Source organism: Magnolia sinica, chromosome 9 (assembly GCF_029962835.1).
Source record: "Magnolia sinica isolate HGM2019 chromosome 9, MsV1, whole genome shotgun sequence".
Lineage (NCBI taxonomy): Eukaryota > Viridiplantae > Streptophyta > Magnoliopsida > Magnoliales > Magnoliaceae > Magnolia > Magnolia sinica.
The window spans coordinates 86,184,578-86,202,138 of NC_080581.1; the positions used below are offsets into that span (position 1 = coordinate 86,184,578).

The 17,561-nt window shown below is 40.8% G+C and overlaps 1 protein-coding gene across 5 annotated transcripts in view; it reads right to left on the reverse strand.

The window, feature by feature from the left end:
- The window catches only part of LOC131255940 (disease resistance protein RPM1-like), a 96,982-nt gene that overhangs the window by 59,018 nt on the left and 20,403 nt on the right, over positions 1-17,561 (reverse strand). Inside the window, exons 2-4 of one of the 5 annotated variants that reach the window (XR_009176525.1) lie at positions 14,136-16,925; positions 13,174-13,202; positions 12,809-12,888 (exon numbers count right to left, since the gene is read on the reverse strand). Coding sequence is in view for 1 of the 5 variants with exons in the window: in XM_058256907.1 (XP_058112890.1) it covers positions 14,152-16,917 (2,766 nt within the window). In the remaining 4 variants the exon portion in view is untranslated. Of the gene's footprint in view, positions 1-12,808; positions 12,889-13,173; positions 13,203-14,112; positions 16,926-17,561 lie in introns of all 5 variants that reach the window. The other 4 variants (XR_009176526.1, XR_009176524.1, XR_009176523.1 and 1 more) reach the window with 4 other exon arrangements.

The following is a 17,561-nucleotide window of genomic DNA, read 5'->3' on the forward strand; positions in this document are numbered from 1 at the left end:
ATCATCATGGGATTTGGAAATCCCATCGTACACCTTCCACCACAAGGCTCATTTTCCAAAGCCTATGAAATTAATTTTAAATTTTGCCCCACACTCATTCCCGACATGCCATTCCCAAATCTTGAGTTGGGATTAGCATTGCAATCCCATTTAGTACAACTAAATGCCACTAGCCAAACCGGCCTAAGTCAAAAATTCCTCTTTCTAACATATCTCTCTAAGATATTCCCCTGTCATCACTCTATTCTTGAACTTCCCCATTACATTGTTAGGAACGAGCTAGAAATTAAAAGGTTTGACGGTTGAAATCATCGTCCAAGTCCAAATGAGCTAATACCGGGCCGAACATGATAGTTCCAACCCATTTGGGGATAATTAGGTAGGGGTGAATGAAATTTTACCAGAAATAGGAGAAATGTGGGACTGAAACTGAGGGATTAAATGTTTAAAATCATCATCTTAAGGCAAAATTGATAGTTCCAACCCATTCTGAGATAAAGACTTGAGGGTGAATGAAATTTCACCAGAAATAGTAAAATTATAGGAAAATTAGATTTTAGCCCCTAACCAAGTGGAATCTTGTAAAATAAATAGGCCCATTATGTAGATCGGCTTCTCATACCCCAAATTCATATATGGCATGTTGAATAACTCATCCTGGTTTGAAAGATATGGTCGTCGCAAGATGCGACCCTCTAGTGCCTCGGCGCCACAGCGCCCAACCGGCGCCGCCAGCGCCCGACCGTCCAGCGGGTAGGCGCCACAGTGCTCGACTGGTGCCGCCAGCGCTCGACCATCCAGCGGGCCGGCGCCACAGCGCCCGACCGTCCAGCGGGCCGGGCGGCCCATTTTCTGCAATTTTTAGCCCGACTTCAAAGATTCGTATCTCTCTCAATATAACTCCGATTTAGGTAATTCAAAAGTTAGATTGAAGCTTGATGAGTCTAGTTTTATATAAAAATAAGAAAAAAATAAAATAAAAATTAGAATATAGCTAAAATTAAGATGATCTGTCAATTGTCTAAAAATTATAAATTTCAGAGAGATGTTGCTTCTAGAATTTTAATAATTTATTTACAACTCCAAATGATATGAAATTTTGTGAGATGACTTGAAACTTAATGATAAATCATTATATAAAAAAATTAAAATAATTTAATTACTAAAAGTATAAGAGGCGTTACAATAAATGTAGACATTTTTAAACTTAATGATGAATCATTAGTTTAAACAACTGTCACTTCTAGAATTTTAATCATTTTTTTTTTTTGGAAATCGTGATGACTTTCCCTCATCTTACTACTTCTTGGTGCTCCTCATAAGTTTGACAAATTCATTCACTCCGAATTATACCCTACCTCATCTCGCCACTCATCCACTTCCACATCCACACGTAACTATACTCATTCTGCTAATGTGTTGTTTCTTGATTGCTGAACCTACTATACATAAAGCATTCATTTCTAAATCTATCCTTCCTTAGCTTGCCACTCTTCCACTTCAACACCCCCATTTTTTTAACCTATTCTCATCACATTCCCCTTCAACGAAACCCATTCAAAACGATCCACTCATTCACTCCCATAAGCTCATTCACAAAACCCAATGATTTGTAAAAATTGATTTTATATACTTTGGCATAAATTGATCATTAGATTGTTGCAATTGAAAATTTTTATATGAGGTGGTAATAATTAAGAGGCAATAAATTACTGTCCATTTTTAACTTTATTTTAGCCCAATTATTAATATTTCCATTACATTTCCTTTCATAGGCCAATTGGTGCTGTTGCCACCACTCGAGCACACCCTTTGTGGTTTGTGGCCACAGACCTTAATTTCTTTCCATTCTCCAAAACTTTCCAGATAAAGAAAGCTGCTAAGGATGCTATGTAGTCCACATAATCAATGGGATTTAAGTTGCCTCTAGGATCCAACACATCGACCTGGATGGTTTGATCTGACCCTTCAATAGCTTGGGCTAGGTATCCCATCCGATAAGTTGCCTTTGTTGTCCGGTTAGAGCTGTAGCAGAAGTTGAGTCTTGTTTGAATCCATTAGCTCTCTCCAAACCACTCTCATTTTCTACACCCTCTCTCCAAACCTCCTCACCTTCAACACTCCTTCATTCTCTTCATCTTTTCTCTCCCAAAACCCACTCCCAACATTTATTTCCATCCCACTCTCAACTTTCTTTTCTAAACTCATTTAAAAAAAAAAAAAAACCGACCTCAAACCCATTTTCAAGAGATCCATCCAAGAGCATCCAGCCTCTACCCATTCATCTTCATCTTCTCCAAACCCATTGTCAAACCCAATTCAAAATACATTCCCAACACCCATCTTAAAACCCAAACTTCAAACCCCATTTCAAATTCATATCCAACCCACATTTCTCAATCCCATTCTCAAATCCTTTCCCAAACCTGTCTTCTAAACCCATTTTCCTCTACTCCCACTCCATCACACTCACTCTCCCATCCTCAAACCCATCTCCTCCTTCTTCTTCTTTTCTTCTTCTCCAAACCCATCATAAAAAACCCATTACTTCAATCCTTTCTTCTTCTTTTCATTCTTCCAAAGGCAACCATTGAACTAGAATATGATCATCTGAAACTCAAATGGGCCATCTCATGAAATACTTGAGAAGGAACATCCACTGTTAGTTATATACGGGGCCTACCTTGGTCTTTATCTGCCACCCACTCCATTCATCTAATGTGCTTCATCACAGATAGGTGAGGTTGCTCTAAATGAAAATAAATAAACTGTGATTCCATATATACATTCCTATCTGAATATTGTGTTGTCCACAATTAAAGATACTTTGTAGCTATGGACATTCAATGCTAGATTTTGGTACCAATGTTGGGTGTGGAAGTGGCTAGGAAACAGATCAGTCATAAAGACAGATGGTTGACTGGTGAAGACTCTGCTAAAATAGGAGCTGATAAGCAAGTTCCAGGATAGGCTATGGGTGTTGGAAATAGTTCTAGAAGCAGAAACTAAACAACAAGCTGAATCTATTAATGAGTTTTGTTACGAACGCAAAATAGGTTATCATGGATTGAATTTAAACAGGTCTGCAGTAGAAACCAAATATGCAGTGAAAGATAAGAATGTTTATTTCTAATAATACTAGGAATCATCCTATGATTAGACTAATTTTTATATACGTTTTTCTATTCTAAGTAGTTTTCAATGCAATCGAATTAGGACCCTTGAGTAGAATTGGGGTTTACAGTTTAAGGCTCCGAAAGTTCATATTAAAGGCGGACTATGGTAAAATATGTCAAGTTTTCCTATTCTGTTAAAGAATTAAGGTTCGTACCACATTGAGAAGACGATATTCTTCGTCTTTCCTTTTCTGCATCCTTCTTAGCGTTATTAACACTTCAAACCTTTGAAATACTTTAGAACTTTCGATTTATCCTTCTCTCTCGAAGTTTAGGAAACTGAAGTGCGGTCTGCTCCTAACCTACTAGACATGAGATCGAAATGGTGATATACATATAAGATTTTATACTATTAGAAACCTTTTTAGGATAATCATTTGACCATAAGCACCGTCGGAGATTTAAATCACTAAGTTAGAAAAGAATTAAAATGAGAACTCTCTTGGACCAAGACCCAAAGGACAACCTTATAAATAGGAGATTTAAACTTTCCAATTATGGTCGTTCTCTAAACATTTATATTGATTGGACTACGGAATTACGGAAGTATACACCTGCAAAGTATTCGTGGCTTGACTCAGTTCTCAATCCTGGGCGACTACCAATGGACTCACTGCTTTGACCGAGCAAAAGACCAGGATCCACTAGGACGAAGAAGGGATACGATGAGTCTTTTACCCTGGTCAGGTAGATGATCGACGTATCGAGTTAAAGCCCACTACAACCGTCTCTCCGTATTGGTCTACCATTGAAAGTAAATATTTTTAATGTAAATAGAGAAAAACTGTCGCTATGAATCTAAATCTTTATAAATAAATTTTAATAAACCATCAGGGTGAAAAAGTTTTAAGGGGGGTAGACTAAAATGAGCCAGCTTAGCATAAATAATATACACCCTATCATGCATATAAACTTAAAATCAACAAACCTAGGCAAATGAAATAATAAAACCTTTACTTACTACCCTTAGGCAATTTCGGGGACGAAATTATTTTTAAGGGGGGTAGATTGTAACATCCTGGATTTTCACTGTTTTGGATTTTCAAAAATCCATCAATTTTTTTATTTTTTTTAAAATTTAATTAACCTAAATATTACTTAATAACCATTAACACTCAATGTTAGTGTATACAGGGGTGGTACCAGTAAAGAACCGCACCAGTCCGATTAATCAGCTGTAGGAAGCCAATGAATCTGCCCGATCACTTGAACATCAGGTGTGGTGTAACGACCCGCTGAACCAGAACAATGTCTTGGGGCATCCATGAAGGATTTGCCACATGACCGTTCGTTTAAGTCACTCGTAGTGAGGTATCACAAATAAATTGGACCAAGATTAGCCTAATTGAGTAGACCGGCTGGGTCCTGATAGAACCTGGTGCGGGCCTCTAAGCCAGATGGCCGTTTACACCTAGAAACAGCCCGTGCGGGCTATACTACGACACGGGAAGGTCAGAAAATTATAAAAATTTAGGGGAGCATAGATCTCACTGGGCTTGGGGACCATCGTGGACTTGGACCCAGTGAACACCCTAAAGTGGGATCTGGCACTGACTAAATGCACCCCACTTATGCCAGGACCGGAATCTGGCGCTCGCAAATGAAGCTGAGATACAAGGCTATCCAGCCGTTGGATCTCTTCTATATTTTTAGAGGAGGTCTAATGAATTTTCTTACACCCGTCCACAAACTCTGGGACCCGATCATGGAATGGTGACCGTTGATCGCAAATCGGGCCCGTGCGACCAAACTCCAGATCCAATCTTCCCTAAATTTTGCGTGGCCCTTCATCGGGCCATGAAGCAACTATCCTATGAATTTCATAACCAGAGGGCCAACGGAACCACTCCAATCACCAAAATGAACCCCATAGGGCCATTTGAAGATCGGAACCGTTTACTCAAACCCCATAATCGTTCATCCATTTACTTCTAAATTTTATATGGCCCCTCATTGGGCCACAAGGTACCTACACACCAAATTTGGTGGCCAAGGGGGTGTTGGGTCCGCCCTAAAGCCAATGAGAAATCCTAGAGGGCCATTGTGGGAATTCATTGAAACGAAAGGTCAGAGGGCCCAAATCTAACCGACCCTTCGCTAACTAATCAAGGCAAGCATGACTAAATTAAAGATTTAACAGGGGCAGAGTCAGATAAGGCCCGGATCTTGAATAATAAATCAAATCAACCCCATTACTCTTTTAGTCTAAAACCGACGGTTTAGAGTGATCATGACCAAATATCTACTTCCACTAGTTATAAATAAGCCACCCTATAAATATAGTTAATTCAAACCCTGACCATTGCCCACGAGAAATCTCAATACCTAATTCATTCCAGAAACGCCTCGATTTTCCGAACAAGCTCTAGACCGCTCGTTGGTGGGCCATTAGTTTTAAAATTATAGAGTAATGTTCGTCTTACTAGGCTCGACATCCATCGCGGGAGTCGGACCTAGGCAGTGCCCAGAACTGCTCAACTTGAGCCGAAGGACGAGTGCATGAGAAACGCAAATACCCTAAAGAAAGGAACTGGAACTTAAGTGAATTGAGTCATTCACTCTTATGCAAAGTTGAGGATTTCGGACCGTCGGTTTGCGACCAAACTTCACACGTCGAGTAAGAATATTTTTCTTCTCATATCCATGTAGTCTTGGCCCCGATCGACCATCGATGACCGTTGAACAGACTTCTAATCGTATCTGTCGATCGGCACGTCCAAATGGCGGTCCGATCATGTTCATACGTAGATCATCATTAGGGCTAACTATCCTATGGTGTATATCAATATGTACACCCTATAGTGGACCTAGAGCTTAGAAAGACCCTCCCATAGGTCTAGTATAGTAAAAACTCAACACTTGGGGCCATTTCCACCAAATCTGGCATTATAAAAGGGCCTCATTTGGGCACCCCCTCTCCCCATACGATTTTGCCCTAGAGAAGGAAAGAGAGAAGAGAAAAAAAGGAGAAGAGAAAGAGGAGAAAGGAGGAGAAAGAGAGAAGAAGAAGAGAGTGAAGGAGGGTGTTGTTGATGGTGGGGCCCAAGGGAGCTCAACCTTGCAACTCTCCACCTCTTCTCCGAGAAAACCCTCCACCACAACCACACATTCGCTTCGTTGATCGTCTAGGTAAAATCCCTCACCCCTTTTTCTTGAAATCCATGTATTGAGGAGAGATTAACATGGATTCTAACATACAAATGCTTGCTTTAGGGATTCCGGCCGTTCAACCCCAAAAATCCCCGCTCCTAGGTCGTTCCCAAGCCTCTAACGAATTCGAAGGTGCGGACTATTACTCCTAGGTGGTCTAGCACCAATTTCATTATGAGTTTAATGATTTTGATTGCTTGGTTGATGTATTTAGAGAATATAGAGAAAACCTAGGAATTTATGTTTATTTAGAGTGGTATGGAATTGTATGTTTTATTTGATTTCCTCACATGATGTTGTTCTTGCTTCTTACATGACTTGGTGTAAATTTGATGATCACTTGTTGATGTCTTGTTAGATTTACTTATATGATGATGCCGTATAGCATGCGTGCCTTATTTATTTCCTGTGTAATTTGTTTCCATGAGTTGTAGGAAGTGAGCAACTTCCTCACCAACAAACACAACACACATGCACCATTGCTTATAAATTGTGTTAGCTTGCTTATTAGAAGAATCTGAATTATATGTTGAGGTGTGAGAACATGATGATGATTTTGCTAGTTGATAACCTTATCCGTTGACATGTTGTGGACCACCATCCAAACCCTAGGGTTAATCAAGAAAACAAGGAGAGTTAAGGCGGTCCCGTTGGTAGGACCGCCTTGAGGCTAAACCCATGGACTTGGGCGAGTGCGTGTGGGCGACAGTAGTTAGACTACATGGGTTGCTTGCACCCGATGTCGTTCCGCCATGCACTTGCCTGGACTCGTGCGGTCTAGCCTACTGTCTGACCAACCATGATTGTTAACCCTGTTTGCTCACACTTGTATGGAACCTGGGACACCCTACAACCGTTATAGCCCATCAATAACCCACTTGGAAATGGTCCACAGCCTCGTGAGCCGGGCATGGTGGAATGGGACACTGTGTCCGAGCTGTCGGCCTACGCTGGGGTACCGCGCCTCCCCGTAGTGACCGCGAGCGATCCCTTTCTCTTGACACTCCTCATGTGCTTGAAGTAGGGGATGAGGAACCCGACGGGATCATGGACTGCGGGGCCTCGGCCTCACGCATTGGGGGGTCTTGGCCTCGCACCCAGATTAGGGCATTAATACGTGGGGTGTACCAGATTCCCCAATCGGCTGGATGAATGGACCTAACTAATAACTCGGCTAATATGATCGCATTGCATCGCACTAGTTAAGGTGGCGACTCGGCGGTCGAGGTCGCACTGAGGGAGTGTTGGCATTGGCGATCGTTAGATGGTGTCGTACAAGGGAGCGTTGTGGTGAGGGCATGCATCATGTTATGCTGCATACATGCACATTAATAAGATTACTTAGACGTATGTGATTGTCTGCTTTTCATTAAGATCATATTAAAATTGATGCCTGTGATAACTTGAGGTTAATAGCCCCCACTGAGTTGATCACTCACTCCCACTCTGGGACGGTGTTTTAAAACACCAACCAGACCTGTTCATAGATGTAGGTGACTCAAGGCTTGAGGAGCCTGGTGAGGTGAGCTTCGAGGAGGAGGACGAGCGGTTCTACTTCCAGTTAATGGTCGGTTCTCCGCCAGCTTGAGAGGCAGAATTGGATCGCTGAGCAGGGGGGCTCAGTTTTATTCCTATTTGGACTTACTATTCTTTTGTGATTTTGTTGGGTAGTGTCTTATGCGACCCATGTATTCTTTTGGACATGTGTGTGTATATATATATATATATATATATATATATATATATTTGTATTCGGTCTCTTTCATTTTAGTGGACTTGTGTGGATGTACTTCATGTTCCAGGAGATTTCAGGCTGTGCATTTAGACTGTATCGCATATTGATGAAAATTGGCTATAAGTGACCCCGGGAACTCGGGAGTCGAGTATATGCACGACCCCCAATTTCTAGGGCATTACAGCTTGTTGGTTGATTTCTGCCATTTTAGACAGGTCAAAATATTGTTCAACAGGTCGACAAAATGGGTCGACAGGTCGAAAATCACAGAATTTCTGGTTTAAATTGTTGTGGGCTAAATATTGCATATCAGACCCAGTTATTGCATGGATTTACAAGCATGATACTGTTTAATGGCCCGATTTAATCATATTTGTGATGCAGAGTATATTTACGAGCACGGACTGGAAAGGATGCTAAAAGCATGAATTTAAAGCTCAGGCGTCATCAAGGCATTGGACGAGGCCCCATGGGACCACGATCGAGGATTACACGTCAGAGATCAGAGAAATTCCAGCCGCTCATTTTAAACAGACCTAAAAGACGTCCAAAATGCAAGATCATAGGGTTCCCACCATTTGATGAGTTCGAAACTTCATACGTGGCCTGAGGACCATAAAGTAACCGTACACATCGAATTTCATCCATTTGATCCCTGTGGAAGTGGCCTAACGGACATATCAGCCCATAAAACCATTGATTTTGGGCCCGCCTGCTATCTAGATGTGCTTGAAAATTGGTCTCAACGCGTTAAATGAGCTGACAATACGGATGGACGGAGCGGATTTCTCACGAACATCTCCATAGGACCGCATGTGCATCACGTGTGCACGGTACACAAGTGCACCAGCCGTGCACTGAATTCCTCAAAGTCGGTCAGCGCACGCTGACCGACGCCTTCTTCTCCAATTCAAACACGGACAACGTACTCACGCCGTCCGCCGGTTCCGTGCAGTGGGGCCCAGTTTTCATCCAAATCATCAATCTGGACCGTCCATTGAGTCCAGAGGGAGGGCGTGACCCTCACCTAGGTGGACTTTTCTTAAAAAAACGTGGATCGGATTTTAACAGTCTAAACGCAGGACGGACGGTAGGGAGAAAAATCTGTGGACCACGCCAAAACTTAACAAAAACCAGCCCATTCTGACCGAAAAATCGAGAGGAATCTGATGGACGGGGTGGATTTCATCAGAAACATCACCACGGGTCCCACCAAACACGTCAGCGCATCCGCGTAAGCCTTACGCGCGTCCGGGAAAACCGGAAGTTGCGGGCAGTTGCGGGCCACCGTCCGTGAACGGATCATCGATCCAAACCGTCCATTCGATCATACAAAGGGTGCTTACACTCACCACGTTGGCAGTTCTCAAAGAGGGGAAGACTCCTCCTCTCAAATGGATTTCAAACGCAATCAAGTCATGCGTTTCCTGGCGCAGAGCAGCGTTCCGTGAGGAATCTGCTGCGAATGATTCCGCACTCCAGCAGGTCAATTCTGCTGATTCTCTACCACCCCTCCTTGCTCTATAAAAGGAGAAGAAGGAGAGAGAGAAGGGGGATCTGAGATTGGAAGGGTGAAGGTGAAGCAAATAAGAGGTTTTCTGTTTTTTTTTTTCCTGTTATATTTCTTTTGCTGCTTTGTTATTATTTTTTATATATAGCTTCATCATGTTTATGTGTGGCTAAACCTCTTAGCTAGGGCTAAGAGGTGAAGCTTGTAGCGTGATAGGGGGACTTTTAGCTGGTGTTTCTTTTATTAAATTTAATACGATAATAGTTTGATTTCATGGAATGCTTTCAGTTTTTAATGGTTTGTTGTGACTGAATTACAATAGATCTGTGATGGCTTTGAGTATTTCTTTCCCCTTTTTGATGTTATAACGTCAGGAAGCCCTGTTGTTCACCATCGTCTCCTGGGCATGGTAGGATGATGGTACTCTTCCTGACATTCATACATCACTCAGATTGGTTGTGAATTGGTTTGATTTGGTTGTTTGCTTTGTCTCATGGGCATGGTTTTGTGACGGAATCCACCCTAATTTACACCCGTCTGATCTCATGAAAACGAGATCAAAGTAAGTTCAGTTTAATTTCCATAATTCTTGATACAGGCATAAGATCTCCCTGATCCCTACAAGTGGATCCTCTGAATCCCTAGTTTCCTTCATCTGAATTACTTAAGTTTTAGATAATTATTCCCTAAATTTTATTTGGTTTAGGTCACATCTTAGTTTAGTTCTAGTTCTACTTGGTTTCAGATAACGTACAAGTATCAGTCCTCTGGGATTCGACCTCGGTCTTACCGAGTTTATTACTACATCACAACCCTGCACTTGGGGAGTGAACATAAATCTCTGGACACTTTTTTGTTATTTTGACCTGTTAATTCGATCGGTCGACTGGCGGTGGAAATCTACAAGTTTTTCAGAATTTTTTTCCTTATTTGATTAGAACTCTTTGGTTATGTTTTTAGAGTTTTTTTAAGGGTTATTTAAGGAGGTTAAACTCATTTTTTAGCAATCAATTATCATTCAATCAGTAAAATTTTTAGAAGTTATTCTATTTTCTCTCGTGGATTTGAGAAATCTCTTATGAATTCAAGAGTGCCTTGTGGATTCAAGGTGTTTATTGATTGATAAAGATGGTGCTGGACCTTATCAAGACCTCTCTGCGTCATAAAACAATCACAAAGCACATGATTTTTAAGTGAAAAGCCATTGTGGGAAAACACTACGGCACAAAGCAACAACGAATTAATATGAAAGCAAAAAATACAAGAGATAAAATCACTACAATGCTCGGATAACCCTCATTTTCTCATCCCCAAAACCCTATAAATGATTAGCCCTTCTTCAAATTAACCCTAATACCATTTACACCTATATATATAGTATCGCACCCGAAATAGGAAATAATTCCCGCAATTTCGTAAAATCATGCATTTTTGTTGATGGGATCGATAGCCATCGAAGGTCCTACGATAGGATCGAAGCCTTCCTCGATGACATTGAGTAGCACTTCAAAAACTGTCCAGGGAGTAATTTGAATAAATCGGGAGTTTCTTGATGGGATTGAGATGTCTATTGATGGCATCAACTTATGCTCGATGGGATCGAGTAGTCTGTCGATGGCATCAACAGACCATGTTCCAGCCAGATCGTAGACATTTGACAACAATTTTGTGCCGTTGTTTTTTTCCACAATGATTTTTCACATAAATTTATGTGTTCTCTACGTGGTTTGTGTTTAGCTTTCTCTTGTTTAATTCGAATTTGGGTTTGCTTTCGTGATTCTCCAACAAATCTGGCCTGCTTCTTACCATGGATAAAACATTGGACTCCAGAAGAGGGATAACTCCCAGCTCCCATCACCACACCTACTTCAGACCAAGTTCTTAATTTCTCAACCATTTACCCTTTTTATTGGCAATTCCTGCTCTATCTAAGATTTAAACACCCACAAATAACTTGGTAGATCCTCCTTCCTCCAAATTACCTTGTTACCACCATTTCTTCTCCCGTTTCTTGCCATTCTTATTTAGAGAGGAGCTGCAATTTCGACACCTTAATCTAGAGTTCCAACTTTTTTTACAATGCACTATATTGAGATTAGGCTGTATTAGTTGCAAAAAAATATATATATCATGATATTTTGCACCATGAAATTTCATGATATCAAAGTCAACTTGGACTCATTTACTACTAAATATCATGAAATTTCATGATATTTGGTCTAACGAAATGCAGCCTTATATAAATTATGGATTATTAATATTATTTTTGAATCCATACTAAAATCTCTTATAATAACTCACTATTAACTCAAATGAGATGTGGGTCTTAGTTTTCTCTATGATTCCAGGATTTGTGCTAATGCATTTCTACGAATCAAAGCAATCAATCACATCCCTAATAGGACCTTAGGTTCTCCCAAATCTAAAGACAAAAACAAGCATTAGAAAGTAGAAGCTAATATCAGACAGCTAAATTTAGCTTATATAACTCACCCAATTTAGTCAATGCGCATGCATGCACACGCTTATCCATGTGTGGAAAAACCATCCCATGTTAGAGAATTACCATAAATATGTCAGCCACACACAATATATAATACCCAATGAGATAAGCTATCTCATCTTGGCAATGGCAATATGTTAAATATATGAAGAATAACCTAATAAGTCATATATACCTCCAAAATATATTTCACATTAAACTTGTCCTGCCTCATTCCCTAGGAATATAAAGCTCGCAATGTATACAAATCCCTCCTAATTACATCCTTTCATGCATACACAATGATAATGAACAATAAACAAAGCATTAATTTTAAAAATATATATGATTCATTGAATTAAAATGACATACATTCCAACATGTCCAATACAGTGGATGTCTAAAACACACTTTCCACCTATATATACTAATAAAAAAATCCACATTTATTAACACATAATCATGCCTAGATAACAATCATCTTGAGCAAGGCATATAGCCACACACAAAATCCATTCGGGTGGTAACCAATATTCCATTTGTGTACATACAGCCACACTTATCACAAACACAATACATGTCCAATGTTAAGGACACAGCACCAAATAGACCTAAAATTCATTGATGTCCGTACAGCCACACTTATCACAGACACAAAGCACCAATTAAATCTCAAATTCACCAAGTAGACATCAACAGCCTGCGTAGCCTCTCACAGTCTCACTTCAGTCAATGGCTGGGAACACGTTCTTCACCTCCGCATCCTCCGTGATTGTAGCACCACCTCAGATATTTTGCTCCTGTAATGTTCATCATCCTTCTAATCTCCTCACAACTAGCATGATACAGTATTAGATCAATTGTAGACAAATAATAAATCAAAAAAATTATATAATAACAGATCCATAATAGATTCATGAATAGATCCATGACAGAACAATAACAGATCCATACATCTTGAACTATGTGATCAACGGTTTGGATTACTGAACAAGGTCCCAAATGTACAGCCATTGAATGGATGAGGTTGGACCCATCATATATGTTATTGGGTTAAAACTGTTACTACATCAGGTATAGGGTACATATGCACCAAAAAAATGCAACGGTAGAGTACTACCTTTTGGGATGGGATGTTTGAGCAACAACCTGTGAATAAATAAGAAGCAGAAAAAAATATGTTATTTGAAATTAGACCAGAACAACGCAATGAGACAGTGCCAGTATGCAATATCTGTACATGTGGCATGCAGATGAGATTTAGACCGTTCATTTAGTTGCTCCTTGCTGAATTACGTTAGATCAGCTATACACCAAAATACACACAAAGGGAACCCTAGCAATTGATGGGTTGGTTATAGACCATAGAACATCGGTTGCACCTTTTATTTATACATTTGATATTCACTACTTAGATGGTTGATAAGATGTAATCCTGGATGTTTGATTGATGGCCAAAAAAGAGAGTTAATAATTAGGAAATATATTTACAGTCCACATTGAATTGAAAGAAGGCCAAACAATGGATAATTAGGATTAATCAGTTTGGATGAGTGAATCAGGGGCATTAAGTGTACAAGACTGGAAAAAAAATTCAAGGATACGGTGCATATATAGTTATTATTATTATTTTTGTATTAACAACTACGGTGCATGTACCCTAGCCATATGAAATCCAAACTGAGCCCAAAAGAAGGCCCATTTACAATGATAATATCTGAGTTGGGCCTACAATCAATGGAATATCCAGGATGGGCCATGCTTTCAGGCCCTATTGAGAATCAGGTCGAGCTTGGGCTATCTCATGGTTTGATGAGTCTAATGCAACTCATTCAAGTGGACTCGGTCTTCGTCAGAACGATCTGGTATCAGAGTCAGGTGAGTTGCCGGGCCTTTTAACCATGGGCCACCTTCAGGAATATGGCCGTTGGATCTTGGTTATGTTCAATGATCCAAACCGTTGATCATGCACAAAAAGCCCCAATTGCATAGATTTAAGAAATAAATTTGCAAATTTGGAAATTCATGGAGAACCGAAATTTTGTACAGCTAGCCTTACCTCATCAGCAATAGAAGGATTACCTAAATCGATGGATGATTAGTTGAGTCGATGCCAATCCCACCCCTCTTCTGTCCAGCGTCCACCGTAGATGAAGGGAATGTGCCCCACCTTTCTACGGTCCTCCTCGTTTCCATCTTTTAGCTGCAACCTCTCTGTCAATTCTGTTGGCATGTCGCATAACCTGAGAACTCGGAGTTTGGTGAGGTATTCGATCCCTTCTGGAAGCGTCTTCAACTCTCCACATCTGTACACAGATAGCTCTTGGATGCTTGGCAATGTTCCCTTCTCTATCACTACCCGATTTAGTTGTGTCAGGTCCCTTAAATATAAATTCTTGAGTTTAGGGAACCATCCATCGTGAAAACACAACTGCTGCCCTTCAAAGGCCTTTCGAAGTGAAAGGCGCACCAGATTGGGCAATGCTTGGAGTGATGAAAGCAGATCTTCTTCTCTCAGCTTAGACCAATACAACCCCAAAACGGTGAGATGCTCAAGGTACCTAAACCATTGAGGCACCTTCTCCAAACGTCCCCACAGGTAAAGCTTCTGAAAAGGTGGCAGATGATCAGGAGAGAGCTCTTCCAATTGAAGTGGTTCTTCTTCGTTGATTGCCTTAACACCCAAGGCAACAACGTATTTCAGCTTTGCGATGGATGTGCACAACTCAGCTCCGTTGATTGCTCTGACCTTGGAAATGTCAAGTTTTCTCAGTTGGGTTAAGTTCCCAATTTTTCTCACAAAATCCCCTTCTTTTGCTTCGATACTAGTTAGACTTTGTAAACTTGTTATATTACATATTCCTATAGGAACGTGGATGCTACTGAAGTGCTCGAAAGTCCATGGATCTGCCCTATTATATCGATAACCGATTAAGTGGCGTAGTTTCTGTAGCTTCACAACCCCACTCGGTAGCCTCTTGATCCTTGTTTGTCTAACATTCAATGTTTGCAGGTTCTGTAACCTTCCTAAAGATTTTGGAAGCTCGCTAACATTAGTATTCCTCAAGTTAAGATACCGTAAATTGAATAGATTTGTCAATTCATCTGTTAAGCTTTCAATAGGAACTCCCTCTAAATCTAGGACCCTCAATAACATGAAACTTGATGCTATGGTATTAAGAGAAGAAGAGAAAGATGTGCTTCCTTCAAACACTAAAAGAGAGCGAAGCTGTGACATGCTCATGCTATGTTGAATAGTTTCTCCAGAATTGTAAATTGACATGCGACGTACTTTGCCCCCTTGCCTTGTTTGCTGCCCATCGTATGTGATGCTGAACTTTTCTTCGTCGCATAAGGATAAGGCCAATTCACGTACAATATCATGCATTCGACAAGCACTCACCCTTCCAGAGAGATTCATCTTGACAACCTGAAGTGTGTTACGATGGATGAGTTCCTTTAGGTAGTCTTCAGCCATCTCCTCCATCGGAATTTTACCTGCATCTTCAACGAAACCCTCTGCCACCCATAACCTTATCAACTTCTTGCGGTGAATTAAATAATCTTCTGGAAACGTACAACAGTACAAGAAACAATGCTTAAGGCGGTAAGGCAGATAGTAGAAGCTAAGCAACAAGATGCGCTTTATTGGTTCAAGCTTTTCATTGTTATTCAACTGCCAACTTAGGTTATTATAGACTCGGTTCCATTCCAACACATTCGCATCTCTCAATGACAGGAGGCTGCCCATCGCAATAATTGCAAGAGGCAGACCTAGACATGTTTCTACTATGGATAGAGCCAATGGCTGCAGCTCTGAAGGGCAGGGTTTGTTCCGAAATGCCTTCTTACAGAATAGCTGCCATGCCTCTTTTGGATGTAGAGGCTGAAGGTGGCAGACACGGCTTCCCTCTCCCGCTGCAAAAGCCACATCACTGTCTCTTGTTGTAACTACTAACCTGCTTCCGCATCTGTAGTCTGGAAATATGACACTTAGTTCATTCCAATCATTCATACTCCAGATATCATCCAAGACAATCAGACACTTTTTCGATTTGAGATGTCTTTTAACCATCTGCCTTAAGTCACCGGCATCACTGGTGGCTAGGTCATTTGGAACAACGTCCTTTGCAGACTCAAGGAATTGTTTTATGATGCTTCGCAGTACTTCATCGATTCTAAGAGTCTGTGAGACCGAAACACATGCGGAGCAGTCGAAGTGCTTCTTTACTAGTTCGTTCTTGTAGGCTTTAGTGACAAGAACGGTCTTGCCCGCCCCACCCATACCCGTCACTGAAATCACCGTGCGCTGCTGTTCTTCCTCCACCAACCATCTGACTATCAAATCTAATTCTTTCTTCATCCCCACTATGTCATCTTCCACCAAGGAAAGAGAAGTTTCTACATCACGTTGCCACATTTTGCTAACATCATGAGAGCTGGTTCCTTCTCCTATTTGATTGAGACCGAAGCTAACTCCTCTATCGAAAAGGTTATGGACCTTAACCTTGGTTTCTTGGAGTCGGATGGCGAAGCAATGCTTGTTGTAGATATTCTTCAGGGGGCAAACGATGTTAAGGAGAAAACCACGGAGCCCACCTCCTTGTGGTCTGTCCATGCGATACATGAACTCGTCGATGATGTCTTCCACATCATATGTGGAATCTCTTACTTGCCTCACCCAGGTTCTCACTCCTTCATTGCTTTCTTTTCTTTTATCAGCATCCTTCAACAAAGCTTGCATACTTTCGAGTTCCAGCTTGATTTCTTCTACTTCATTGCGCACTCCTCTTATTAGTGATGCTTCTCGAGATAGAAGGGCACTTAGAGTTTCTAACCCGAATTGAACGATACTGTCCGTCATCGGAATTTCTGTACAATAAGAAATGAAGACAACCAATGTCAAATATATGAGTGCAGATATTCTATGTTGAAGGCACAGCAAATTCCTGTGGTGCCTCCTCTTATTAGTCAGCTGAGAAAATTAAGAAAAAAAATACCTACATATTTAAACTTTGTTCTTATACTTATTTTCGCATTCGGTTCCCCCCTTTTCTCACGCTGGAATCGGATTGCATCTTACAGAAAATAGCAACAGGCGTACTGACGTGGCAAACTTCTGTGAGCCTTGCTATGATACATGTGTTATATCCAAAAATGAAGAAGATCATTTCACAGGACCACCTCATAGAAAGGGGTAGGGACAATGACGCCCACGATGTTTATTTACCATCCAACCTCTTCGTAACGTCATATAGACATGGACAAAGGGAAACATAAATATCAATTTGATCCAAAACTCATGTGACCCTAAGAAGTTTTTAATGGTAAGCATTAAATCCCTACTAGCTTACTGTAGTGTGGTCTTCTTGAGCTTTGGATATCATTCAATTTATTCAATTTTGAGAGTATTACATAAAATGAATTGATAAAAACGGATGGACAGCGTGGATGAAATACATACACCACTGTGGGTCTCAGAGAGTCCTTACACCACGTGCCTTAGTC